Genomic DNA, 23971 nt, shown 5'->3' with positions numbered 1-23971 from the left:
AAAAAAAAGAAAAAAAAAAAAACCTACATTGCTAGACACCAGTTCACCAATGCAGCGTTATTCCTTCCACTCGTCTCTGCCTAATCTTACTATATCAGCCTGCTCAAGAACCCAGTATTTTGACGGTGCCTTCCCCGCTTCCGCCATACGAGCAGCTGCAACAGCTGCTCTGCCAATAACGGCTTGATCCTGACCTGCGCCTTAAAATCAGCACACAATACTCCTAAGAATTCAACAGCTAACCAAAGTAGTCCCTACCTATCATGTCCTGGACTCCCTGTCCGAGCTTATTGAGGTTCTGCACGATATTCTCCAATAATGCAGCTTTAGGCTTTTCTCTTTGGAGGATCAGACCAGGCCTCAGGATGATGCTATGATCAAAATCGAGTTGCTCGATGGCATCCTCCACACCAATCTTCATCTTCGAGTAAGGGACATAGCGCGAGAAGAGGCCTCTAGTCCCTCCACTAGAGATGAACACGTACGTCTTTACTCCTGCCTCTTTGGCTGCTCTGGCGTTGTCTATGCACAAGTCGTGGTCGATTTTCCATTGGTTCTGGATTCCTCCAGCTGCAGCTCTCGTCGTTCCGACTGCGTTGAAGACGATTGATGGCTTCGAAGAAAGAGAGGCGATCATGCCGCCCCATTTTGAGCTCTCTCTTTCTTCGAGGGCCTGCAGCTTGGGAGATTGGGCATTTGGCAGTCGCCTTGAAACCGTTTTGACGGATGAGAATGCGTCTGAGGCAAGAAGAGTGGCAAGGATCTGGCCGCCCACTGCTCCTGTGCAGCCAAAAACTGCTGCGGTCGTCATGGTAGGATCTTTATCTATAATAGCTGTCCTATTGGGACACGAAGCACATTGCAGGACGAGAAAAATATAATGTTCCCAATTTCGTATTAAATATGTAGGGAAAAATTAGGTAGCAACCGAGACGTCATCAATGCCAAGCTGTCGTAAAAATGCGAATTGGCTTACGTTATGCGTCATAACTAGTAGACTCGGAATATGCCGAGGCAAAAGATACCTCGCTAAGGACTTTGGGCCGCTGTCTATGAAATTGAAACTACCCAGGGTTCATCTATGGAGAAGGCGAAATGTACGCCTTTATATACAGATGACTAACGCTGGTTGATTTTCTTCCCTCCATGAAAAGCGATAGGATGCGACAAAAGCCGGAGGCTATCGACGGGATAATAACATGACTGATGGCGAACGAAAGAGCTGCAGCTACTTGGTGTTGCTGGTGGAAATTCAGAGTTTTCAATAGAGTGCTCCCTGAGCTGGAGGTTAACCTCTGAATCTACATTTTGTCCAGCACTCACACAGCCAAGGTAGTTTAGATATTGAATCTAACTCGTCGATAATATCTAGCTCAGGTGTTCTTCGAGAACATATTCACGACAGATATTATCCCTTCTATTTCAGATAATATCAACACAGAGAAATATTCTCATTCCAGTGCGTAGGCCCAGCGCTCGACGTTCATACATTACATGTACCGGCGACTCTCTAGCCACTCTTGTAGTGGGTGACGGCCTGTGCAGCGGTCTCAAATACTTTCCGAACCCCCTCGAAAGTGGCAGCTGAGCATTCAACGTATTCCGTAGCCCCAATTTGGCGACATACCCTGACAGCCTCCTTTGGGGTGACCTGCTCCGTTGCCACCTGGGAGACCTCGTCACTCGCCTTTGGCTTTTCATCAGATCGCGGATTTTTCTTCCGCCCCAGTAACTTCGTCATCGTCTGCAAGAATGCAGTACTCGCTTTCGGGTTCTCTTCACGACGCAGATCCTTCTTACAACCAACTAATATAGTCGGTATAGCACCACAGAAATGCCGAACTTCGGGGGCCCATCTTGTGGCCACGTTGCTGAGAGATTCAGGCGAATCGATGGAGAAGCAGATCAAGACAACATCACATGAGATATAGGAAAGAGATCGCAACTTGGCGAACTCTCCTTGATTAGCAGTATCCCAAAGGGAGATCAGGGTCCGGCTCCCCGCGATCGGGGAGACAACCTCCTCAAGGTCTAACAAGGTAGGTAATTCACCGCTCGCAGGCCTGCCTTGTGTGAAGGCAGTAAGGAGACTAGTTTTTCCACAGCTCGTATCACCGATGACTACAAGCTTGCGAGTGATATTACTCATGATGGGACCACTTCATCAATATGCAGGGGTATGTCTTGTAAACATGAGATTCCGCTCGAGTGGATAATTTCAGACGGGATGACTCATGTCCCGATATGCCGAGGTAAAGGCGTGCGACTCTGTTTTGCTTCTGGTCAGAGGCTAGCCAGTTGCTGCTGGTTTCATCCCGGGATTTATGGTCTAGGGGTGTGAAGTCATGCTGGGCGAATGGATTTCATATTTTAGTTATAGCCTCCAGGGGAGATCTGAAAATTCATTTCCCCCAAATATGGAAGGTGAATATCAACAGGCCTACGCGGGTAGCCTATTATAGGGGCGCTCCTTGAATGTATAATAAGTTTTGGCAATTTTAATGCAAAATGTATCATTAAGTACGGGTGCTATGTAGTAACGAGACGCGGTGTCCACAGAAGAATTGTTATGCCAGGGCAAAACACATGCTGTTAACTTGCAACGCCTCCGACTCAGCCAACACAGACTTAAATATACAACCAACTGTCCTAGTATATCTGGCTTTTCATGAAAGACCTAGCAGATTCACCGGCGCTTGACAACACTGGGTCAACCATGTTTCCTATGCAGAGCCGATCTGCCCAGGAGCTTCTTGACAGCACTCTTGGGTTTCATGATTCAGATCCATAAAAAGTTGCCAAACTATGTAGGCCAAGTTTACGATGATGCCGTACGAAGTATCCAACGTAGAATCTGTCATATTGTGCTGCGATGTACTGAAATATAGCTATGTGATACATTGACCCACAAGATATATTCGCAACATTGTCAATTGATCAAAAATGTTTCGCTTCCAGTTTGAGTGTTTTGAGGAAGACCTTTTCCTGGAGGAGCTGATCAAGGGCCTCCGTTATAATCATTTTATAGTCGACGGTAGTCGGTAATTTACCAAACTACAGGATTGCTATAAACGCAATAGCGGGAAAGACCGCTTTCTCCTTGGGATATTCCTCTGTATTGCCTAACGTATACGGCAGCATGGGATGTAGTACTATTATTCTCCTCGGTCGAGTGTCATCTTCTATAGGCGGAAATCTGGACTCTTTCACGCATGAGGCCGAGGATTATATATACTATCCCGAATGAATTGGTTAATCATCACAAAGGCACTGGCAGGCCGTATCCACAGCCAGAGACATAGGCATTCGGCTACTTAGTGTGAGCCACCCCAAGGCTAAGCTTCTATATGCCGAAGACATAGCAGAAAGTGATTAAGTGGACAAAGAACGGAGAGTCAGAACTACGAGTGTATAAATATCAAATGGTCATTTGTGGGTCCAGATGAGTAATCAATATTTGACCCGATCTCGGGCCCTCATCTCACCTCTGGCTTCATTTTCATCTTATATCCGAGAGTTGAACTTTGAGGTTGCAAGAAAAGGTCTTATTACGTCACACAGATATGCCTAAGCAGCCCTCTTCAACAAGGAATGTAAAGCAGCCCAAAGTCCGTCGTAACCACTCAGGCTGTCGACCATGCCGTAGAAGAGGAAAGCGGGTCAGTGAACGTCCCACAATCTACTACCGATCTAAAGCATCTTCTAAACCAGCTCCTTCAGTGCGATGAGGAAAAGCCCAGCTGCGGGGCCTGCGAGAGGTTGTCATTGGATTGTAGCTACGGTATCGACTTTACTTTCCATAGCCTGGACAGAGCATTTTTTCAGACGCAGTTAGCAGATCAAAAAGCATCAACTCGATCAAGTACGATTTCGAAGCGAACTACAGCGAAGGCTGTGGAGGACCCGAAAATTAAGATTGGATTGCTCAACTACTTGAACAGACTGGCAACCTCTCATGTACCACCAACTGTCAGCACGCAACATGAGATAGAGCTTCGATACTTGAACCATTTTCAGACTCATGTGCGCCATCTCCTTCCAGCAGCTTCGCTGCAACTTGTCGACAGATCCCTACAGTCCCTTGGATTACGATTCGCCGCGCTTTGTATATCGGCATCCAATCTCTCAATGCTCAATGCAGGGGTTCAGAGCCGCGTCGTACCAAACGATAGCCGAAAGTCGGTTTTCAGCCCGGTCGTGAATGGCCTGCATCACAGTAACGCCCAAAAATATCACGATTTGGCGCTGTGGAATTGCCGCACTGCGGAGCATGACGGGATCAAAAATGAAGCACCTGCGCTACTCGCTGCACACATTCTTCTGGCGTATTACCACCATGCATCCACCGATCATCTACGATTTCGATTCGCCGTGAAGGATGCTGTCCAATTCGTTTTGCAGAACAGGGCGACTATCGCCAATTCTCCAGATGGTGCTGACGCATTGCAAATGTGGTACCGTCTCTGCGCATCCCACCGGCCAGCAAAGCCACCAGCCTTGCTTCTTGAAGGCGAGGGAGCAAGTTCCTTTGGGCCGAATCTTCTTCCAGATGTTACTGAGCATACCTATCTCAATTGCATCATGGGGATGGGTGTAGACGATCTTATCTATGACATTCTTATCAAAACACTGGAAATCCGGACCAAGTTGGTGGTATTTCGTTGTGTGGCAGCCATCCGTCAGGTCTCTGAGACCTCAAGTGATATTGGCCCTCTTACACATGAAGTGATGAATAAAATGCTTGGGCGAGAATGCGGGCCGGATGAATATGCGGAAGCCCGGGATAGCTTTATGCGCGGCTCAAATTTGCTAGGCTTGCTGGATGTGCAAAAGGAACGTTTGAAGGTTTGGCGATCGCGACTTAGTGCGGAACAGTTGCGAGCCCAAGGCGACTCTACTCCTTGCATACAAAGGAAAACGACCCCTGAAGTCTCAAACTTACCCATAGGTCAACAATTTCCGACCCATCGAGATGCCATGAACGCCTTGTACAGTTTGCTTTGCGAAATGGCATTCGAAGATGCCAAGCAAGCTTTCGCATCACACCACACGTCTACAGTTGTTGGAGCCGATCCTTCACATGTCATAGCCGATATGGTTTATAGTGCGTGCCACGTTGCTAATATTCTTGATCTGGCCGTGTCGAATACGTCGGACATCTACACGATGAGCCTAGCAGAGGTCTTGCTTCAACTTGTATTTCTCTGGCGGTCGGATGAGCTTTTTGCCTACATTCTGGATGTTTTATGGCCCCGGCTTGAGACGCATGGAAAGGGCTACGAGCACTCCCACTACCCTACACATCTCGTCAAGCGTATTATAACTCAAATTGCAGTATACTGGGAGCAAGGTCGAGTGGTAAACTTTGCCCTGCCAGCAGTCGCAGAGAATATATCGAAGTTAAGCCTGTTGGATATTGACCACCCGATAGACCTGGTGGTATGCGGATATAACACGGATGGCATGTATTTCATCGAGAAAATCCCGCTGCCTTAATGGTCTTTCTAAGTGGGTATATGCTGTCAAGATAACTACATCTGCTGTATACGTGCCACGATGTGCCTTACAAACTCCTGTGCGACAATATATTTGTATTACGCGTCCCGGCAACGACGGTACCTGCGGACTTTCTTTTCCGACTTGCGGTATTTGGTTGTTGCCCGCAAGGTTATGCGAACGTTGCTCCAGATCAACAATCCGAAGACCAAGATGTCCATCGATGAGAGGCTGGGTACGGAGGCTTGTAGCGGCCACTCCGCAACAACAGTACTACGGCCCACCTGGGCATCAGGAGCAACTGTTGTTAGCCCAGGTTAATCAGTTCAGGCAGATCAGTCCTTTCTGAGGGCACCGGATTCTCGATTCTCATTTGTCCAAGCAATTGCCGGAGCCGTGGTGATGGGGTGCCTCTTCCCCGGGTATCAGACAACTACCTTATCTAAGACTCCTACTTCAGAAGAAAAGTTCCCGTCAGTTAGTTGAGGGTGGTTCAGTAGCGCTCGCAACGACCCCTTCACTGCCAAGCCGCATTTATAACTTCTATCGGCGGCTAAATCAGTCTGATAACCTCAACCTCTCTTTAAATTTCGGCCAAGATAAGCGAGTACAAATATATAGTTAGCACCAGAAACCCCTTAATTGTATACTTTTTAAAGAATAGCTTCAAGGTCTTGCTACTGGCCAGGGTTTAATTCAGAGTTGAGATAGCGATATCGTGGACTGAGGATATCAAAGACAGTAGACTGGCTAAATGGTGGTTGTCGCCCCTTCAACCATGCTATACAGGCTTTTTGCGATGGACGATGAGACGGGCCGTAGTCCAAGTCTCTCAGAACCTTTCAGAGGACATCAGCTAAGCAAGAATGTTGGCTATGGACAAAATCACGCGCTCGTCAACCCCCCAGGCTCCTTCTCCTTCATCGCAAACTGCGCTGCTTCGTCCGCGGTGAGGTCCATCAACGGATTATCTTCCCCAGACTGAATATTCCGATAGTACGCCCGAATGATACTGTCGGCATCATCAATCGCAATTGGGCGAATATCGGCTAAAGCCTTGATCTTGTGTGTACACTCCTTGTATTGCTTGTCGGTCATGCTGATATTTAGCTGCTGCGCCCGGGATCGGATGGCGTTCCAACCGGTGAGTCGCGAGGCAAAGTGCACGTAGCGGGTCATGCCAAAGTCTGCGGGGTTAATGATCTCATATGTGCTGGGGTCGTTGAGGATGGCTTTGGCATGAATACCTGGGATCCAGGTTAGTGTTTCTCTAGAAACTTGAGAAGAGGAGTACGTACCAGCCTTGTGAGTGAACGCACAAAAGCCCGTGATATAGTTGTTGAACGGGATATTAATCTGCACCGCCTCCGCAACAAGATCCTCTATATCCTTAATCTTTTCAAGGCGGTATTTAGACTTCACATACTCTGGATGCGTGGCAACCATCCGCGCCATGAGCCCTCCCAGCGGGGTAATACCATTCCGTTCACCGATTCCTAGCACAGAAGTGTCAATGTGTGTTGCACCTGCTTCCAGGGCGCAATATGCATTTGCAATTGCACATCCAGCATCATCGTGGAAATGGGTCTCGATATCGCAGCTGACCACGCCACGAAGAACACGTATGAGCTCGTACACCTGTCGTGGGGAAGCGCAGCCAATTGTATCGGCAACGCCGACTCGATTTACGCCGACTTGGTCGACGGCGGAGTAAATTGAGAGGAGGTCCACTAGGTCCGAGCGGAAGGAATCTTCTGTTGAAAAGCGAACTTCTATTCCTTGCGACTTCACGAAGTTGATGACTTCAATAGCGGTCTTCTTGATGTACTCAATATCCTTACCATGGGAATGCTGGCGCATGAGAGATGATGTTCCAATCATTACATCGCTAGTTCATACTTAGACAAGAAAAGTAGCCGTGGGAAACAAGGACTTACACGCCATCAACACCGGTGGCCACGGCAATTCGCGCGTCGTCCATATGGCATCGAATATGGGTTAGGATCTTAGCCTTAAGACCCAACTTGCAGATCGCCTCACAGTCAAGCCTCGACTGCTCCGAGGCACACGGGTTCGTGAGCTCAATGTAATCAACCCCGAACTCATCTAGTGCCCTTGCAATCTCGATCTTTTTCTGCGTGTCAAAGAAGGCATTGGCAAACTGCTCGCCCTCGCGCAGGGTGCTCTCGATAATCTTAAACCGCGAGACATTGCTCAGAAAATCGCTAACCGCATTTCCGTGACCATAAGGGTTACGATTCGCAGGGCTGGAGCTCAATGCTGTCGAAGTTAGGAAAATAGACGCTTCTCTTAGTCAAATCTCGTACCTGGGCTCATGTCACTCGCGCCGGACATCGTGCTTGTCTCCTCTAGGGTGATCGCGGGGTAGTATAAGATGTAGGATTGAGAAACGACTTTTCGCACTATTTGAAGACAGATTTCTTACCGACCTTTGTCAGTTATTCACAAATGAGTCACGAATTCCTAACCACGATGGGAAAGAATAGGACGTGCTTCCGATGCATGCCGGACATTTTCCGTCGACGTGTCGGGATTTTTCCGGGCTTTCAAAACTCCATGTCGCCTCCATAAGTATGGGGTCCCGTATATAAATCCCTCATTACCAAACGAGTTTAAAGATGTTGATATACTTGTTAACAATGCGTGCGATTTGGTCCATAATCTCTTGCATCCCTATCTAACTTGCAGTAACAAATTTTCAAGCGGCCTAGTCAGAGGTATGGCTCAAGCGCCAGATATTGAGCCGGAAGATATGGCTGTAATGTTCGACACGAACGTCACTGGCCTGACTAACATGACGCAAGCCCTCCTGCCCATTTTCAAGACCAGACCTGATGGTGGGCGAGGGGATATCATCAACATCGGCAGTATCGCCGGCCGTGAGCCATACCAGGGTAGGGGTATCTACTGCGCGACAAAACCACTTGACTAATCCCTTATTCATCCGCAGTAAAGCCAATATTGTCGGGGACCTCTACAAGGGGGCAACATAAAGACATTAGCTAGGTACCCTTGCAGTCTAGGGTTCCTTGGGCCATACCAAGGGAACGCATGACCTAGCTTTTTGGTACTATACGGGATTATAAAGGGATCAATATTATTCCGAGGCTCTCCCCAATATGTACTAGCGGGTATTCGCTTTAGGGGTTCTGAAACGAAAAATGAAACGTAGGGGGTGACAATAGTTTTGACTCTCATGTTTTGCAGAGATCTGCATGGCGCTAGCCCTGTTTGGGATATATTATACGCCCGTATCCTGTATTACGCTTGTGACGTTCGCCCTAACCGTATCTAGTAAGCGATGTACCTGTTGTCGACAAGTCTAACCCGCTTTGGAGAATAATTACGCCGGTACTGAGTTTACCGTTTTGCTGCTCCCATGAGGCTATGCAGATGTCGAGAAGACAGACGGACGTGCATTATTTAAACACTGTCGTGTGCCATTTCAGGCTCGAGCAGTGGAAGCATTTCTCTGAAACGCAATCGACAGAAAAAATGGCACGCGCAGTGTGGACAAAGCTTCTTTCGGACGACTCTATTCGGAGGTCGTCGCAAACCCTATCGGTCATTGAGGGCAGTGCGTATCTGTATGGCGGGGAGCTACGGCCCCGGGAGCCGGTGGACTCAGCTGTCTATCGCATCGCACTAGACAACAGTGAGAATACATAATCGACCACGCAAGGACAACTCAATGCTAATCTCTCATAGAACTACCTTCGCATACTAGAACGTCCACGATCGCCAGCACGTCCGAGAGTCCACAACCGAGAGTCGGGTCTGCATCGACGACCATCGATGGCAAAGTCTATGTCTTCTCGGGGCGTGGCGGCACTGCCATGTCTCCGATCGAAGAAGCCGGGTCATTCTGGGTATTCGATCCGAATACCAGTACCTGGGTCCAGGTGAAGCCCGCAGATCCTCAATCTCCTTACCCAGCGGGACGCAGCTACCATACTCTGACGAACAACGGCAAAGATACTATCTTTCTCCACGCCGGCTGCCCCGAGAAGGGCCGGCTTGGTGATTTGTGGGCGTTCAACATTCTCACTCGTCAATGGCAAGAACTAGCCCCAGCCCCCAAGCCAGAGAGAGGTGGCACATCCATTGCTTATGCGGAAGGGAAGCTCTTCCGGATGAACGGCTTCGATGGAAAGACAGAACAAGGCGGTGCATTGGATGTGTATGACCCCAAGAATAACATTTGGAACACCACCACGTATCCGGCGGATGGGGTTTCCGGTCCAGGTGCACGTAGTGTGAGCTGCTTGCTATCCCTTAAAGTTGCCGGGAAGCCGAGCCTTGTTACTATGTTCGGTGAACACGATCCTAGCAGTCTAGGACACCAGGGTGCAGGTAAAATGCTTTCCGATGTGTGGATCTTCGATATTCAGTCTGGAAAGTGGACGGAAGTCCAGGCGGATGGCGATAACGCCCCAGAAGCTCGCGGATGGTTCGACGCCGATGTCATTACAAACGCTTCAAAGGATAGTATCGTTGTCCACGGTGGGCTGGCTGAGTCGAACGAGCGGCTTGGGGATGTATGGAAATTGGATTTTTGATACTACAGCCAGTCGTCTGTCAATGTGGGAACTTGTCGGCATAGGACCGTGCTTCCAGATTTCATAGCATCGTTTCTTTTCTCCACATGAGCAAAGTCTTCACAAAACACCGGACTTTCCTTGATCTTCTGGATAGTTTCTAGCTGTTAGTAAGATTAATAGGTCCAGATTAGACATGTGGATCCGGCTAGGCTGTACGAGGGTAGTTCTCGAGCTCTTTCATTTAAAATCCTGTAATCGGTTGTGCAGAAGCCCTTGCCTAATGAAACCGTCGTATTACGAGCTTTCTAATAAGTACAGTACCCAGAGGTAATGCCTTACAGCGATTACCTCGATCCACCTCATTCTTACCCAGGTGGAGCAAGAGAAATGGCTGTTGTTCCGTGTCCACCGGAGACTGCTCGTATGGATGTACCAGCGAAACAAAGCCCCTATTACCGTGTGGTCATGGCGATCATACGCTTATATTTCATTTGTCCTTTTATCTTTTATTTACTTTAGATTGGATTATGTTTCTCATAACACGCCAGATTCTGTAGACCCGGATATTCACGGTTCCGTCCATCATTAAGGACTTAGCTTCTCCTCTTTACTAGTCTCAGAAAGGAACCTAAAAGACACAGAGACAGTCCACATCTTCAAACTATTGAAAACTTTTTCTATATCCCAAAGATGGCATCACGCGTTATCGAATCATTGACCCCTTCAGAGTATTCACCTCTTCTTTCTGGTGATCCCGAACCCACTCATCATCCACAGTCAACATTTCCTCACAGTCCGGACGAGCGTCATATACGCAATGAAGTCCCTGGAACGCTTACACGTCGCTTGTATATCTCGCACTTTCTATCAACATGGAACTCTCGCGTCTTTGAGTTTGGGGCTGTGCTCTACCTGGCTTCGATTTATCCGGGAACTCTGTTACCCATGTCAGTTTATGCCCTCTCCCGAGGTGTCGCAGCGATTCTGTTTGCACCAGCGGTGGGCAATTATATCGATACTGGCAACCGGCTGCAAGTAGTTCGAGTCTCGATCGGTTTGTGATATCCATCGGATGCTAATTTGGTTGACTTATATACTTATCTAAACCAGTGCTACAAAGAGTCGTGGTTGCAGCCTCTTGCCTGATCTTCTACCTGCTTGCAATTGGTCTGCCGATGCTCAGCACGATTAATGATGTTTTGCTGGTAGTATTAGCGCTCCTTGCATGTGTTGAGAAGCTATGTTCTATTATGAATCTAGTATCTGTTGAAAGAGACTGGGTGCGTATACGAAGATATACCATGTCTACAAACATGATTCTGATAGGATCTGTTAGGTTGTGGTTGTCGCAGGAAATGATCATGAAGGCCTCAGGAGTGAGTATCAGACTTGCAAAACGAGAAACAAACACTAAGTACTAATATTGCTTGGCACAGCCATGAATGCCCAGATGCGCAGGATTGACCTCGCGTGTAAACTTATCGGGCCACTCGTCATAGCCTTGGTTGACGGTGTCTCGACTAAGATTGCCATCATGTTCAACCTGGGAATGAATGTTGGTTCTGTAGTCTTTGAATACTTTTTAATTGCCAGAGTAAGTACTAACATCACTACTTCAAATCGCGCGCAAGTCCTGGTTCTAACATATGTCCTCAGGTATACTATGAGGTACCCGAACTCCAACAACCAGAGGCGAAAACATACCTCGACTCGCCAAACACGGAATCCGACCAGCAAAACAGCAAAACGCGCCTCTGGCACTACTGGCATTGTCTCACACACAAGGCCCTCAGAGACTTCGAATCCTACTTTCGTCACCCTGTCTTCCTCCCCTCATTTGCCGGCGCTTTGCTATATCTGACTGTCCTCTCATTTTCGGGGCAAATGGTCACCTGGCTCTTATCAACAGGCTACGACTCCACACAGGTTGGCATCGCGAGAACCCTAGCCGTAGTATTCGAAGTCCTCGCAACATGGATCGCTCCTTGGCTCATGGGGAGAATTGGTCCCACACGTGCCGGTCTATGGCTCGCCAATTGGCAAATTATATCACTGGTAGCTGGGATGACCATCTTCTGGATATTCCCCGAGCAGCCTCTTATCTCCGCATCAGCACTCGTAGGAGGGACGATCCTCAGCCGAGTCGGGTTGCGAGGCTTTGATTTGTGCGTTCAGATCCTCGTTCAGGAGGTGAGTGTTTTAGATACCTGCTGCGAACAGATGAAGCGTGTTCCATCTACCGCAATATCCGCAGAGGGAAGACATAAGGCTAACATATGTACCCCAAACAGTGCGTCGAACCCAAAAGTCGAGGCAGTTTCTCCTCAGTAGAGGCTGCGTGGCAGAATGCGTTCGAGATTGGTTCGTACATCTCGACTATTGTGTTTTCGAGACCGGATCAGTTCGCATGGCCAGCCCTTATCAGTGTGGTTGCTGTTGGCCTTGCTGGGGTGCTTTATGCGGTCTTTGTTCGCATGCAGCGTGGCCATCTGATACATGTGCCAACGTGGATTGCAGCTCCGGGAATGCTGCAGCAAATGAGGGAGATTTGTATTGAGAGGATTTATTCGTCGTCGGAGGTCTAGCGTGGGTATATGGGGGGTGGATACCGGTCATGGCTGTCACGAATGCTATTCGTGTTTCTTGGCTGCCTGGTGAGATACACATATTCAATAGAGCGTCCTAGGGCTAAGCTCGAAAGATGAGGACATTGGGAATATTGCGGACCATCGATTACTGTATGGACTGGAGTAAACAATAAAATACAAGAAGGAAAAGGTAGACAAGAATGGATAGGCCGTGAATAAGAAAGGAAAACAAACGAAGTAGTAAAGAGGGTCCACAACCAAGAGCCGTCTCAGGAGAACCCTCAAGCCGAATTGTAAATGAATGTGTGCTTTCAGTTCCAGATGCTCCACCATCGATGACTTCCTCACCGAGTAGATCGGCCATCCTTCATTGTATGCCGCATTGCTAGTCGAGTCTTCCCGACTGCCTACGTTTTCAAAGGTATCATGAGAATATCATCAACGTTCTCTCCGGCGTCCTTTGCCTCTTGCAGATTCTTCGGCGGCAACTTATCCCCCTCTTTATGATCGCAAGTATGGCTAGGTCCACCGGCCTCCCGAATAGCATCCTCAACACAGCCGTTCTTGAAGCCGGTCATTGCGAACGTAACCTTCTCAGTGTTTCGCTCTCTGCCTTCGAATTGTGACTTTTCATGCTTGTACCAGAGGTAATCATTGATTCTGAAATTCACGAAGAATCCGTTTTTGTGACATTTATTCCTCAGGGTGTCAGAGAACGACTGCCCATCAGTCCATCCGTTGATACCAGCAATCCTAAATACAACCGTGTTATATCCATTGTCGTTCAATATATCACAGGAGGCAGATGGCTTCGCCGCAGCGGAAGTCCAGGAGGCCTCGGCGGCCTCGGAAGCAGACTTCGATGCGGCAGCCGATGCATGCACAGCACCCATGTACGACACAAATTCTGCCATCCGAGATGTAGAAGCAGATTGCGCGGCGGAATAGGAAGAGGCGATGGATTCCACGGTGGAGATTACCTTGGTTTCTCCTGCGCACTCGGCTGTTGCTTTGTCGCCGTCGGGGGACTTTCCTGAGGCGCAGGACACGACCTCCCCATTGGGCTGTGTCGTCGTAACTGGTGGCGGCACATTAGACGATGCTGCGGTAGGAGTGGGCGTAGGAGTACCCATGGGGATGAGCGAGGGCCCAGGCGTAATCATCGTTGATACTGGGAATAGAGGCCTACTGCTGGCCCCGCCGTATATGGGAACTGGTCCAGCGTTCACCAACGGGCCACTAGATGGGTAGTTCACTTGCCCAGGTACGACCATAGGCCCTCCCTGCACCGCATTGGGTTGAATCATCTGCCCCGCCGCCGGGGGGCCCTGTGCGCCATTGAGGAAGGAATTCATCGTTGCGCCTGCGGGAGGCATAGCTTGGCCCATGTTGTTTGCTGGCTGGATATTACCGTTATTCATATTGTTGTCCATGCCCATATACGCGGCATTCTGGGGCGGACCCGCTTGGATATAGTTTGGTACTATAGAGCCAGCTGGGGGAGCGATGTTGTTGCCGTACCCATTGTATAGGCCATGTTGACCGGAGCCGGTCAGGCCTTGGTTCGGTTGTGGTAAGCCTCCAGCCGGAGCCATATTGTCATTAATACCTCGCTGTAGCCCATCCTGGACAGGAATTGCCTGGGCAGAGTTAACCGGCATAGGAGCCGCAGGTTGGTACATGTTGTTTCCATTGCCATTTGTTAATCCACTTTGAATAGGCTCTGGCGGAGGTGAACTGGAAGCGGCCACGGGGTAAATCAGATCGTTCGCATTACCGCTGTCCATTCCATTGACCGGGGCATTCTGGATAGAGTCTGACCCTGGCTGCGGACCCACATTGTTCATCGCGTCATTGGCATGCCCGTCTAGAGATTGGGCCGGCAGATTATTTGACTCGGTCATTCCTCCTGATTGATCAAGGCCATTTTCAATGCCATGTTGTATCCCTTTAGCAAGACTTCTACCGGGTGAGCCTAAGAGAGGGTTATTCGCTGAGCCACCGCCAACTTCAGGCGCTTGAGCCACAGGTGCTTGTACCGCTGGAGCTTGCGGAGCTTCGACTGGGGCATTACCCACTGCATCAGCAATCCCCTGAGAACCACCACCAACCGCATTAGCAGCGGCTGGAGCACCAGCACCTACTGTTCCACCAACAGCTTCAGCACCTCCAGCAAGCGCTCCAGCACCGGCTCCAGCACCAGCGCCGAATATTCCGCTAATAATTCCAGCTCCTCCAGCAGCCACACCAGCAGCCGCACCAGCAGCCGCGGGGACACCAGCACCGACTGCGCCACCCGCAGCTTGAGCACCTCCAGCAACAGCTCCAGCAACAGCGGGGGTACCAGCACCGACTGCTCCACCAACAGCTTCAGTGCCTCCAGCAGTCATACCAGCAGCGGCTGGAGCACCAGCGCCAATAGCGCCAACAGCACCGCCAGCGACAGGAGCAGCAACGGCTGGGGCACCGGCGACTGCAGGGGCTGCTACTGGTGGAGCGGCTGCGGGGGCTTGAGGAACAGCTCCGGGCTGAGGGCTTGCAGGTGCAGGGGGTGTATTGCAGCGGAATAGACAGGGAATGTCGATTGCGTCAAGCAAGCCAGGCAGGTTCAAATATGTACCCTCACTCTCAATTCCGAGCAATCCCAGTCCGTCAATCACCGGAAGGATGGTTTGAATCCCGTTTAGCGCGGTTCTTAGAAGGCCGTTTTGGTTGGCCATAGACTCAATTCTCATGGTGGAGAATTGAGGTGGGGCCTCCGAGAACGTTGGTAGGCGTGGTGCCCTTGTTATAGGAGGGATCGTGTCATCGTCTGTCGTGGTGTCAGGAGACTCGTCTCCGGCGTTCGATGAAGGAGTTGCGTCTGGGGGCGAGGCAGAGCCTGGTGTAATTGAAGCACCATTGCTATTGCCCGCAGGGATGACAGGAGCGGTAGACTGGGACGAAGTATCAACAACGTGGCTTGAGGAAGCGGCGCCCCCAGTGACACTGCCTGGCGTGGACGAGTATGCGGCATCACTAACACTGGCTGATGGGGCGGCTGGGCCATTAAGAGTATCAGGAGCCTGGACTGGGCCTCTCTGATCCGCCTTTGCCTCGATGAAATGCCCTCGGTCAATCGGAATGTCATTTGAGGCCATTGTTGGCTTAATAGGTCTATCCGTGGTCCAAGTTACTATAATTGTTGAAGTTATGACCTCTTGAGAGCCCACAGGATTGATGACACTCCCATAGGCTGGACCTGGTGGATTGACCGGGGGATTCGGAGAAGGACCATTCCCAACTGCGTTTTGGGGATTGATCGCATTTTGGGCCGAGGGAGCGATATTGCCACCAATGTCGGCATTTGTAGATCCATACGAGGCCCCATAGGCGCCGTTATTGGTATTCTCGGAGACTCCATCCACGCCGTTATCGGTAACATCGGAGTGCTCATTGCCTGCCGGCAGACCGAGAACATTCTGTACTAGCAACAGTACTAGAGGGATTGATTTCTGGTACATGGCTCAAGAGTGTTGTACTATTCACACTGTAAATTTAAAGGCCGTGGAGGGAAGCTGAAAACAAGATCATAAATGTAACGACTGTTAGGGCCAACTGTAAGTTGTCCTTGGAATGAGAGAACGACAATTGAACTAGTGGCAGTTTACTCTAAGTAGAAACATATTCCAGCCATAGGGACCGAATATACGACAAAAGAATAACGTTGGGATGTGGGTTCAGCCCCTAATTTATCAACGGGGGTAGCCGCTGCCCATCTGAGAAGAGGGCAGATATTAGTGTGTCGGCACCCTAAAGTCTACGAGCACGAGTTGAGTGGATTGCTCGTATCTCCAGAGTGCCATTGTAATATCGAGATTCTATTATGGATTCTTTGTTTCTCGGGCACGGATTTAATGGGTTCTGCGTTTGATGCTTGGCAGGGGCATCCAAGATGATGCCATTTGGGTCTAAATAGATCAAGCATTCACATAGTATCATGACCTTCATCGGTCAAGGGGTCGTTTCCAGTCATGGTCCCCAGAGGGTTATATCCAATTAGGTCAGGTATGATCAGGTACTAAACAAAGAAACATAGGCCGTTTGAGAGTGCATGAGTCCATAGCGCTGGCCAGGGCTTGCACGCCCGGAACCCTAATGGTACGATGAAAAACGTGATTCGCGGAGACTCTTCGCCCAATGTCCACCAAACGTTGCCCGGTGCTTTTAACAAGATGGCCATAGAAGTCCGCATATGACGCCCAAACAGTACACGGATTAGTCTCCATTCATATGGACGATTGCTACCACGGTGGAATACTACCTATACTTACCTCTATTCCGGGGGGTCTCAGTTCATACAGCAATCTTACATTCCCGGTCCTGTCTTATTGGAGGAGTATACTATATTATTAACAGAAATGAATGTAACCGCCGGATAACGACTTAAGAGTTATTTAAGCGTACATATCTTGATCTACGGACAAGTACTAAATTACAGACCTCTGGTCCTAACAAGGGTTCGCGTTATTGAGATTGACATAAACGTTTGCACCTACTTGAATCTCAGAATTGCCTTTCGGATGTCATATCGCTCTAATTAGGGGTAAGGGGTGGGTAATTCTTATAATCTTCCCATGAAATGGAAATGAGATTCTCTTCGGCAACGGCCGCTCTGTATTCCCACAGGGGGGCTGTTGACACAATAACATTGGTTAGTAGGGATTCCATCGCTGTATACGATGGTTTATTGCATGATTGCCTTTCACGTCAACAAATACCAAGGTCCGACCCGACTAAACCAATAGGCTTGGTGAGCTTCGCACATTCTACGCCGTGTTCTAATAGACATGGCTCTGCTTAACTCCCAGTGTTGAATGTACCAATGTTCATAGTCATCACTATCATGATCCACCAATTTCCCTGTATCGCCACGAGTCTAGTCATCCTATCCTTCGCGGGGTGGGCTCACGAGCCGAAGGGGTGTAATTCCAGCTTAATTTCATTCTCTCCAACAGTTCCAAGTTGCGGTGTTGGGTTTTGTGATGCATGCTACCAGGGCAAGGATGGTGGTATGGGACTAATATATCGGATTAGTGAAGAACCAATCCTTCCATAGTAATGGAAACATCATCCATGCTCAGTTCCTGTTATAGAGACAGTTGTCTACTAATCGTAGATTTCCCTTCTTGCCATGCGTTGAGTACACCTTCACATTAACAGGTCTGGGAAGTAGTAGGAGATTTACTATGGAATGATAACGTGTCTCTATGATGGGTAGGTCGCTCAGGTTCTGGACCACGAATAAAGAAAGTGTTACTCCGTAGTGTGGACGGAAATTGAGTATCATCATGGCCTTCCCCTATCCCAACAATGAACGGGGCGCGTTAGCGGGTCCCCAAGCCTGTCACCCCATTAATGACGAATTTCTCTTCATTCCTGTCTCGTCTTTCATACTGCATACCTGTCTTTGTGAATTTACCTAGCTATTTCAGTATTTTGACCCTGGGTGATCTCAAGGGATACTTACACGAGTGCTACAAAATGGTCCAAGTTCCATTCCCAGAATATAATGACTCTACCTTCTTTTAGGCCGGTGGTACATGTATTACGGCCGGAGGATATAACCTTCACGTACCGTCAAAATCCTTGATGCACGGCCTAATAGCTCATCGTGAACATGAATTGTCTAGCCCCCCACACTCAAAGTACGTGGGCTATTTTTAGGCCCGTCTTCTGTTGGGGAGCTAAGCAATCCAGTGGGTATCAGAGCCTAATTATATCGGTGTAGCGCCAATTGTCTAGAATGCCTTTTTTGGCACAACTGCATCAAACATTGCAAGATACAACAAAGTAGGACAAAATTGCATTTCGCGGTTAGCATAATTACTTCAGTATTAAAACATGGGAGAGAGAAATGATGATATTACAAATGCGTCGGCCTGAAGCGACCTGCGACTCTAGTAAAATCCCATTGTCGATCCGTGTTGTAGCATGCTTTTAATATATACTGGTGTATAAAGACTTGCTCTCACTGTTTCAGGAGTCTTGTCTTCGGAATATTTAGCCTGAAACGGGAAGGGTTCCGATTTACCAATGACGATTGATAGAGAACCATTTGGCTTTGCCAATTTCTAATGTAGTAACGTGAGGACTCCATTTCCCGTATCTTATTTGCGTTGTCTAGTCCAGTTTGGAAAGCGTTGATGTCGTATCCACGACAGACGAGTTCCCTAGACTTGAGTCGTCGCTCGAGGCCGCTTCTGCATATGCCCGGGAGTAGTAGGTGGAGCTAGTATAGGTGGTTTGAAAGCCCTGCCTGTCCGCCTTGGCTACCAGCGTAAACTCATCAGACGCCGAAGTCGTGCCGTAGAAGTTCCAATGGTCAACTTCGGTAGCACCATTCCAACTGACCCAGAACGTAGTCGCAGAGCCTGGGGCAGCCGCATAGCTACGAAGGGCAGGATCGTCACTTGGCTCTCCGGTCCAATTAAATTTGAAAGCACGGTAGTTCATCGCCTTCGGATCATTTATTGTTGCAAAGAACACGGGGGTTCCATCGTCGGTATGCTCAGATATTGAAGGATGGCTCCCCCATCCGACCAAAACGTGTTGATTCGGCAGTGTTTGGAGGTTTCCCTGGCTTGTCGATAAGAGTCCGCCATCAGGGGCCTCGTATCTCTTCATTAGGCTTGAGGTATTTGCTGCATTGTCAATTGACACGATAATACCCGAGGACGTTGATGACGTGTTTCTATATCCATTGCTCCCATTATCAAAGAGTGAGATGACAGTGACGGTATCGTTCTCCTGCAGGAAGCGCGCATCATGCTGAGAGGAGAAATTGTAGTCCTGCATTTGTATTGAACTATTTGTCCCGCCCAGTCGCCACAGAATGGATCCATCCTTGCCAGATATCTTGTAAATGCAGCTGGTATGTCGAGCAGATACCAGATAGTCACCATCATTGTTCTTATCCACGGAATTGATGTGAAAGTAGTCCCAAGCCGTCGCATTGCTCAGACCATCACCCACGACTGAGTTGAGTCGGATGGGAGTGTACGTTTCAGAGATGCTAACGTGATCAAGAGACCTCCATTCGAAGAGTACTTCTCCTGATGTGATATTGATCTCTTGAAACACGCCATCCATGACCCAGCCATTGCCTGCTGGTACACCGTACGCCTCTAGGTTGTAGAGGCGCGGCTGGTAGATGGGGATGAGGACGGAGGTCTCATCAATAATGTTCAACTCATGCATGTCGCTCAGCGTCAAACCATTCCCACTTTGTACAGTCGCTGCTTGTCGATAATCTGGATTCAAGATGATGTTACGACCCCTAGCGTAGCCCTCTATTTGATTTCCTTGGAAGTAGCACAGATGATCAGATCCCTCGTAGGGGCACACCTGCAGGTCATGAAAAAGTTCGGTCATTGACCCATCGGCTCCGCTCCATACCAGATCCTAGGCTCTTTGTTTAGCTATATGTTCATAAATGTAGCATCAATAAACTTACACCGTCAGTATCATAAATATATGGTCCTGGCCGTTCGGTTTCATATGGTGCCACAAACAGATAGCCCGGGGTAAGAAAAGAGTCGTTCTTAAGACTCACTTCCAATATCGGAGCACGAATATCGGGTCTCTGGTCATGAATCAGCTTTACTCTGACTACACAATAGCTAAGCAAAGAGACGAACTGATTGAAAAGATGTCCATGTTGCAGCATTGACTATACCCGTGATTGTTAATGTGCATATCAATGTCCGAAGCAAGTCCTCATAGGAGAAGCGGCTCCTCCTCTTTTCAAGAACCATGTTTACAATTGCAAACGCAGCATCTGCTTCTTCCAATATTAAAAGCTTATAATTCTTTCAATTGGAGTGGCTGTATCAACGCTTCTAGGGTAAGTATTGTAGTAATAAAATGAAGGGTTAGAAAAGGTAAGAACGCATTCTTCGAGTCTAGTATCAATTGACTTTTCCTGGCATGAAATACACTGGCAGTATTTGTAGAGGTTTACGTATGCGCATTGGGTTTCATCGTTAATATCATATTGTGGTTACGTCATGACTTCAGTCTTTTACTTTTCGACACCTGGTGCCTAGATCGGTAGAGCTTGATGAAAGGCCGTGCCAGATTGGGAGTCACTTAGAAACACAAATCATACTAGACTTGTCCTCGGGTCGTAATTGGGTCGCGAGAATAGGATCTAGGCGAATCTCGCCGGATCGGCGCACTACCCGATCGAATGAACTGCCATAGTTGAATGATAGGGACGAACCGCGTTCTGTTCGAGTCCCAAGCATTAAGGACGCATTCAGGTTTCACGACCTTGGTCTAGGATAGCAGTCCGTGCGCCTTAAGGTTCTTGGACAAGAACCCTTGAGGTAGTCATCGGATCATGCGTGAGAAGTATGAACCTTGCATGGCAACAGGCCCAATGAACACCGGAGGAACTATGTCATCTATCTATCCTGGAGATCATCCGAATCCGAGATTGCCGAATAGAAAACGAGGATTGGCACAGCCCCATGTGGGATATGTGTTGACTGGGGCCCTCAACCGTGGTTCAATCTTATCAGACCGAAACCTTATCACGAACTCGGAGGAGTTGGGACTTCGCCTCCAGTGGAACATATTGTCAGATCATTGGATGGAACATATTCTATCCAATCGTCCACCCATGTGCGTGTGGATTCCGGGGTTCGAATGTGTCAATCTCAACTGATGTTGCTAACTCTTTCAAACTTGGACCTTCTCGTGCGCAGCCACTGAGCTATCAATGGATATGGCTGCCGGATGGTAGAACAAGATTTTTTGGTTCCGTTGCGGACGGCCGACAATGACATCATCAGGGTCTAGGAGCTGGATTTCGTGGTTGTATTGAGTAAATTGGGTAGACTTGGGTATTGATACAAGTACATGCGTGGTTGTAGGACTGATGTATGGGCCATATGCCGTACATTTCTCGCAGCGCTATATGCCGATTGTACTTACTTTAGTGAGTCTGGCATGGAAGCGGAGGATACAATTATAACTATCTTTTGAGACCTTATAAAGTGTCTGCTCTACTCTTAGTTCTGTGCCTGGCTATTTTTTCTCTATACCATACTGCAAACCTATTTCACTTGGACGGATCATTCCTCACGATGGAAAGGCCAAACGGATATAGGCGTTATCCTTATAGACGGACATTACTGGTCACATATCCTCGTACTGCGTCCAACCTACTCGTGAGAATGTTGTCATTGGAACAGCAGGAGAACGCGATCTCTAATGAAAAGGGAGGCTACTTCTTCTGGGACTCCTTTATCAAGGGCCGAACAACCAATTCTACCTACACACCAATTGAAGACTGGACAACGCAACAAACCGAAGAGATGCAGCAGGTTTTTCAAGACGATTTCAATCGCTGGGAGAGCACATCACGTCTCGCTGAATCTCAAGGAAAGTTATTCTTTGCAAAGGAACATATCCAGTGGTTCGCAGATCCCGCTGCCATTAGCGATCACCTTTCACATAGCGAAAGTCACACTCCATCCCCGGTCAACATCAAGATTCCCACTTCGTACGGCACGCCCCACGAGTTTTCGCCCAACAACCTCACAATATTTCCCGACCACTACTTGGAGACCTGGAGGCTGACCTTTCTGATTCGTCACCCGGCTTTGGCATTCCCGTCGTTCTATCGAGCGATGAGAGAGCTGGAAAAGGAAGAATTTGCCCAGCCGCATGAAATGCGGCCGTTAATGGAATTGAATGCTACTTTGCGATGGACTAGACTTCTTTATGACTGGTGCTGCCAGCACCAAGGGGAGGCGAACATCGGCTGTGCCAGGGATACTCGGTACCCCTTAGTACTGGATGCTCAGGACATTATACATCATCCTGATATTCTCGCTAGGTATTGCAAGCTTATAGGGCTTAACCCTACCTATCTAAGATCGGAATGGGATGTCCCAAATCAGAAGGTGGAAAATGGAACCACGAAAAAGACGAGCCACAGAAGTCCTGAGAAGGTGATGAAGTCCACGCTGGAAAATTCATCGCATGTCTTGAAGAACAGAACGCCCATTATCGTCGACATCGGGGTTGAGAGGAAGGGTTGGGATCAGGAGTTTGGGATAGATTTCGGCGAACAGATGGAGAAATGGGTGAGGGAGGCAATGCCAGATTATAATTATCTTAGAGCGAGAAGGCTACAAGTCGGAGATACGTGAATAGCAAATTTCAATATACGCCTACAGCATCCAATTATCTATACCTGATAAGTTGGTTATTTTAGGCGTCCCTTGCTGCTATGAATAATCAATCTGCCCTTGAACTCATACGATAGTATATACTCACATCTCTATTCGCTGCTATTGAATGGTGGTTCGCTTGAATGGTTTACTTCGTATTTCCCCGAAGCGGAGGATCTATCTGTATTCAGGATTCTCGTGTGGCAACGTACCACATACTCGCTAACCTATGAACCCAGACACTCCACGCCCGGGATACAATGCCGCTTCGCCCTTGACAGCAGGTGGCCCATTCAAGTGCTCGTTAGAATAGCCCTGCGAGCTCCGTGTGCAGCTCAACAGTCATACCAAGGCAAATTTGAAAGCTGCACATAGTATAATATAAGCTGTGAGTTTCTGTGGTGTGCAGATATAGCCGTCAGGAAGCTTTGGCTGCTATGTAAAGAGGTCTCCAAATACAAATGACATCACTTGTCCTGTTGCAAAAGGATTGAATAAGTAACATTTCCGTAGACTAGTCACAAAGAGCAGTACACTATACATATATGGAGAGCATTAATCAGTGAAAGACAGACTGAGACTGAGAATGAGTGAACAAGTATGCTTTTCGACTTCCAGCCCTGGGCATTGTGAAGAAAACCTGCCCGTCATTCAGGTGCCATACAGCCACCAAGATAGTCCCATATGAAAGGTCCTTATGACCTTCAGATGTTGGATGCTTCAAACATCTGAAGCATCACAGTATAGTCTAGGACTTGTGTTTGCACCTGCAATGATCCCAGTTCCAGTTATTGCAGCTGGGCTGAAAGTTGTCACACCATTTTCCCTTACAGTGACAACTGTTCCAATCCCAGTCATCGGGCTTGCAATGAGGATCTGCTTGATGACAGACCTTCTTGCACTGACATGTATCCCAGTTCCATGACTTGCAGTTAGAGTCATAGTTACTACACCATTTCCCCCTGCAATGGCATTTATCCCAATCCCAATCACCAGGCTTACAGTGAGGATCTGCTCCGTTGCAGACTTTCTTGCACTGGCACCTATTCCAATTCCATGTTTTGCAGCTGGAATCGTAATTATCGCACCACTTGCCCCTACA

The 23971-nt window shown here is 48.5% G+C and overlaps 10 protein-coding genes across 10 annotated transcripts in view; 4 read left to right on the top strand and 6 right to left on the bottom strand.

The window, feature by feature from the left end:
* Window positions 1-6: 6 nt before the first annotated feature.
* BDV37DRAFT_251707 (protein fmp52-2, mitochondrial) lies at window positions 7-919 on the bottom strand. Its single transcript, XM_032082346.1, has 2 exons — window positions 259-919; window positions 7-194 (listed from the first exon to the last, which is right to left on the bottom strand). Exons 1-2 carry the CDS (start codon window positions 809-811, stop codon window positions 58-60), a joined length of 690 nt encoding a protein of 229 aa, XP_031940169.1. The 5' UTR covers window positions 812-919; the 3' UTR covers window positions 7-57.
* BDV37DRAFT_251706 (Rho family protein) lies at window positions 898-2166 on the bottom strand. The gene has a single exon (XM_032082345.1). The coding sequence runs from the start codon at window positions 2147-2149 to the stop codon at window positions 1511-1513; it is 639 nt and encodes a 212-aa protein (XP_031940168.1). The 5' UTR covers window positions 2150-2166; the 3' UTR covers window positions 898-1510.
* Window positions 2167-4646: 2480 nt separating this feature from the next.
* BDV37DRAFT_251704 (uncharacterized protein) lies at window positions 4647-5807 on the top strand. The gene has a single exon (XM_032082344.1). It carries the CDS (start codon window positions 4729-4731, stop codon window positions 5494-5496), a length of 768 nt encoding a protein of 255 aa, XP_031940167.1. The 5' UTR covers window positions 4647-4728; the 3' UTR covers window positions 5497-5807.
* A 459-nt stretch (window positions 5808-6266) lies between these two features.
* BDV37DRAFT_294983 (homocitrate synthase) lies at window positions 6267-7851 on the bottom strand (the record flags this gene model as incomplete). The annotated part of the gene is made up of 4 exons (XM_032089763.1): window positions 6267-6743; window positions 6795-7384; window positions 7434-7776; window positions 7824-7851. The coding sequence occupies 4 exons, from the start codon at window positions 7849-7851 to the stop codon at window positions 6382-6384; spliced, it is 1323 nt and encodes a 440-aa protein (XP_031940166.1). The 3' UTR covers window positions 6267-6381.
* Window positions 7852-9012: 1161 nt separating this feature from the next.
* BDV37DRAFT_284343 (Kelch repeat protein) lies at window positions 9013-10076 on the top strand (the record flags this gene model as incomplete). Its single annotated transcript, XM_032087481.1, has 2 exons — window positions 9013-9172; window positions 9226-10076. 2 exons carry the CDS (start codon window positions 9013-9015, stop codon window positions 10074-10076), a joined length of 1011 nt encoding a protein of 336 aa, XP_031940165.1.
* Window positions 10077-10748: 672 nt separating this feature from the next.
* On the top strand, window positions 10749-12643 carry BDV37DRAFT_294982 (putative iron-regulated transporter; the record flags this gene model as incomplete). Its single annotated transcript, XM_032089762.1, has 5 exons — window positions 10749-11112; window positions 11385-11434; window positions 11509-11652; window positions 11715-12248; window positions 12350-12643. The coding sequence occupies 5 exons, from the start codon at window positions 10749-10751 to the stop codon at window positions 12641-12643; spliced, it is 1386 nt and encodes a 461-aa protein (XP_031940164.1).
* Window positions 12644-13053: 410 nt separating this feature from the next.
* BDV37DRAFT_284341 (uncharacterized protein) lies at window positions 13054-16149 on the bottom strand (the record flags this gene model as incomplete). Its single annotated transcript, XM_032087480.1, has 1 exon — window positions 13054-16149. The coding sequence occupies one exon, from the start codon at window positions 16147-16149 to the stop codon at window positions 13054-13056; it is 3096 nt and encodes a 1031-aa protein (XP_031940163.1).
* A 2659-nt stretch (window positions 16150-18808) lies between these two features.
* BDV37DRAFT_272561 (arylsulfotransferase family protein) lies at window positions 18809-20344 on the bottom strand (the record flags this gene model as incomplete). Its single annotated transcript, XM_032084892.1, has 4 exons — window positions 18809-19977; window positions 20064-20106; window positions 20142-20296; window positions 20326-20344. The coding sequence occupies 4 exons, from the start codon at window positions 20342-20344 to the stop codon at window positions 18809-18811; spliced, it is 1386 nt and encodes a 461-aa protein (XP_031940162.1).
* Window positions 20345-21777: 1433 nt separating this feature from the next.
* BDV37DRAFT_272560 (uncharacterized protein) lies at window positions 21778-22848 on the top strand (the record flags this gene model as incomplete). Its single annotated transcript, XM_032084891.1, has 1 exon — window positions 21778-22848. The coding sequence occupies one exon, from the start codon at window positions 21778-21780 to the stop codon at window positions 22846-22848; it is 1071 nt and encodes a 356-aa protein (XP_031940161.1).
* A 769-nt stretch (window positions 22849-23617) lies between these two features.
* The window catches only part of BDV37DRAFT_272559 (uncharacterized protein), a gene marked incomplete at both ends in the record, with an annotated part of 1000 nt that continues 646 nt past the window's right edge, over window positions 23618-23971 (bottom strand). The window contains one exon of the mRNA XM_032084890.1: window positions 23618-23966. Within this exon, the coding sequence (XP_031940160.1) occupies window positions 23618-23966 (349 nt within the window). The remainder of the gene's footprint in view (window positions 23967-23971) is intronic.

This window comes from Aspergillus pseudonomiae (assembly GCF_009193645.1).
Source record: "Aspergillus pseudonomiae strain CBS 119388 unplaced genomic scaffold BDV37scaffold_46, whole genome shotgun sequence".
Taxonomy (NCBI): domain Eukaryota; kingdom Fungi; phylum Ascomycota; class Eurotiomycetes; order Eurotiales; family Aspergillaceae; genus Aspergillus; species Aspergillus pseudonomiae.
This window is presented reverse-complemented; position numbering and strand designations above follow the sequence as displayed.